At 41.2% G+C, this 2,616-nt stretch overlaps 1 protein-coding gene across 1 annotated transcript; it reads left to right on the top strand.

Moving 5' to 3' along the window:
* Nucleotides 1-1,917: 1,917 nt before the first annotated feature.
* LOC101833846 (vacuolar ATPase assembly integral membrane protein Vma21-like) lies at nucleotides 1,918-2,310 on the top strand. The gene has a single exon (XM_040743377.1). It carries the CDS (start codon nucleotides 1,947-1,949, stop codon nucleotides 2,250-2,252), a length of 306 nt encoding a protein of 101 aa, XP_040599311.1. The 5' UTR covers nucleotides 1,918-1,946; the 3' UTR covers nucleotides 2,253-2,310.
* The last annotated feature ends 306 nt before the right edge of the window (nucleotides 2,311-2,616 follow it).

The raw sequence follows: 2,616 nt of genomic DNA, 5'->3' as shown, positions 1-2,616 counted from the left end.
GGCTACACCTCCCTGCACACAGCAAAGAGCACATGGTCATTACTTCCAAACTTTACCTACACATGGTTCATGAGTTTGAAAATTTCATCCTCTGCTACTTGGGGGAGGGGGGCGAGAATCACAAAACCAAAATCTATAGCAAGTAAACAGAACAAAGAAATTAATAATTTGGAAACAAACATAGAAAAGAATAGAAGGTAAAATTTGCAAAATGAAAAGCATTCTGTCCATAAGATTAGAATAGGAATCTGTGAGAGCAGAGGCTGCATTTTTAGTCATTAAGGGCTAAGAAAAAGACGCTTTTTTATTTTAAATAGCTTGTTTTACATGTCAATCCCAGTTCCCTCTCCCTCCCCTCCTCCCGCATCCCCCCACCATCCCCCCCCAATCCTCCTAATCTATCTCCATTTCCTTCCACAGAGGGGATATCTAGAGTCTGTCATTTCACTCAGGGTAGGGTTCAGGCACTCCCCTAAGAGTCCAGGCTGAGAGAGCATCCCTCTTTGTATTATGGGCACACAGTGACTGTTTGTATTTGAGGGATAAACACTGATCCACTGCTCAGGGCCCCATAGGTTGCCCAAGCCTCCTCACTGACTCTCACATTTAGGGGGTCTGGATCAGTCCCATGCTGGCCTCCCAGCTGTCAGTCTGGGGTCCAAGAGCTCTCCCCTGTTCAGATCAGCTGTCTCTGCTGGTTTTGCCAGCCCATTCTTTGCCAATTTGCTCATCGCTCCTCTCTCTCTGTCTCTGGGTTCCTTGGGTTCACGCTTATGAAATTTTCTGAATAACCAGTTTTTTGAGAGGAGAAGCAGGACAGGCACTGTAAAGAGCAGGGAAGGGAGGAGGACAAAGAGAGGGGGAGGAAGAGGAAGAAGTCCAGAGGGGACTATGGCATCATCCTCAAGTCCAGAGTGGACTATGGCATCATCCTCAAGTCCAGAGTGGGCTATGACATCATCCTCAAGTCCAGAGTGGGCTATGGCATCATCCTCAAGTCCAGAGTGGGCTATGACATCATCCTCAAGTCCAGAGTGGGCTATGACATCATCCTCAAGTCCAGAGTGGGCTATGGCATCATCCTCAAGGCAGTGACCCTGTTCCCTGACCAGCTGCTCCCCATCCTACAGCTTCCCCAAAGCCAATTCATTTCATGACAGGATTCGTTCCTACTCAGCTGGTTTATTCTTTTTTATGTTCCTTATTTTAAAACAACCCTTTCCCATTTTACACACCAATCCCACTTCCCACTCCCTCCCCTCCTCCTCTTCATTCTTCAAATCAGTTCAGAGAAGCATGATTAACCCAGTGCTTTGTTTTGCTTAGGAAGACAAAATTTAATAATGTCACAATTGAGACTGGGTCACGATGACCTGTGCCAAATTACCTCTAATTTACTTCACACGCTGAACTCTGCAATACTCACTATGGAAACCTAAACATGTAGAATGTGGCTCAACTATGAAGACGCACAATAATAACAACACCTGAAACTTATTTTCCTTTCTCTCTCAAGGGGTACCACCACAATCAAATTTCCAAGTCTTCTAAACAGAGACAAAGCCATTCTATGCACCACGCTCAGTAGGTTTAATTTATAAACATTGCAGTGCACCATTTGCATTTTGGACCACTTACGGAAGCTCTGACAATTAAGGAACCATGATATGTGTTAGCAAAACACAAACATTCAGGAAGTTCAAGTATCTGGTGAATCAAGAAGCTTACTAACCTTTTTTTTTTATCAAATTCGCATATATGTCATTTTCTTTACATGTCATTATTTTTAATTCATACTAAGCATTTGAAATTTGAATTTATGTTGTGTTTAAAATTCTCTATCACATACTGTCTTAGTAAGGAATTTTATTGCTGTCATAAAATGCCATGGCTAAAAGTAACTTCTGGAATTACCTAGTGCCTACTGCTGCCCTCACGGCCATGCCATGGAGCGCCTTGATAAAGCGGCGCTGAATGCGCTGCAGCCCCCAGAGTTCAGAAATGAAAACTCTTTAGCTTCAACCATCAAGACACTCCTGTTCATCACAGCTTTAATGATCACAGTTCCTACTGGGTTGTATTTTACAACTAAATCTTATGTATTTGAAGGTGCCCTCGGAATGTCCAATAGAGACAGCTACTTTTATGCTGCAATTGTTGCTGTTGTTGCTGTTCATGTGGTGCTGGCCCTGTTTGTCTATGTGGCCTGGAATGAAGGTTCAAGACATTGGCGTGAAGGCAAACAGGATTAAAGTGAACATCACCTTTTGATAGCATGAAATTTATTTTTGAATATGTTAAGTACTTCTGGGATATTGATAATTGAATATATTTTGTTTGAATAAAGTTGAAAGAACATGTTAAAATCAATATTAAGCAGTCAGTCGCATTTGGATAAATTCTGACCTACCCAATAATATGGTTACTTAGAACTGTGAATCTCCATTTTCAAATGAAAATTTGGAAAAGTTAAATAGGTACAAATGTATATGTTAAGAGAGTTATATCGTTCTTAGGAAGAATTTAATTACCTTATAACAACAAATGTGTAACAATTTGACTTATACTTGCTTTTCAGTTTTATTTATTTGGGTAGATTAAGAAACCCTTGTTAAG

The sequence above is a fragment of the Mesocricetus auratus genome, unplaced genomic scaffold (genome assembly GCF_017639785.1).
Source record: "Mesocricetus auratus isolate SY011 unplaced genomic scaffold, BCM_Maur_2.0 Super-Scaffold_15014, whole genome shotgun sequence".
NCBI classification, from domain to species: Eukaryota; Metazoa; Chordata; class Mammalia; order Rodentia; family Cricetidae; genus Mesocricetus; species Mesocricetus auratus.
The sequence above is the reverse complement of the archived record's forward strand: the minus strand, read 5'-3'. Positions and strand labels throughout refer to the sequence as shown.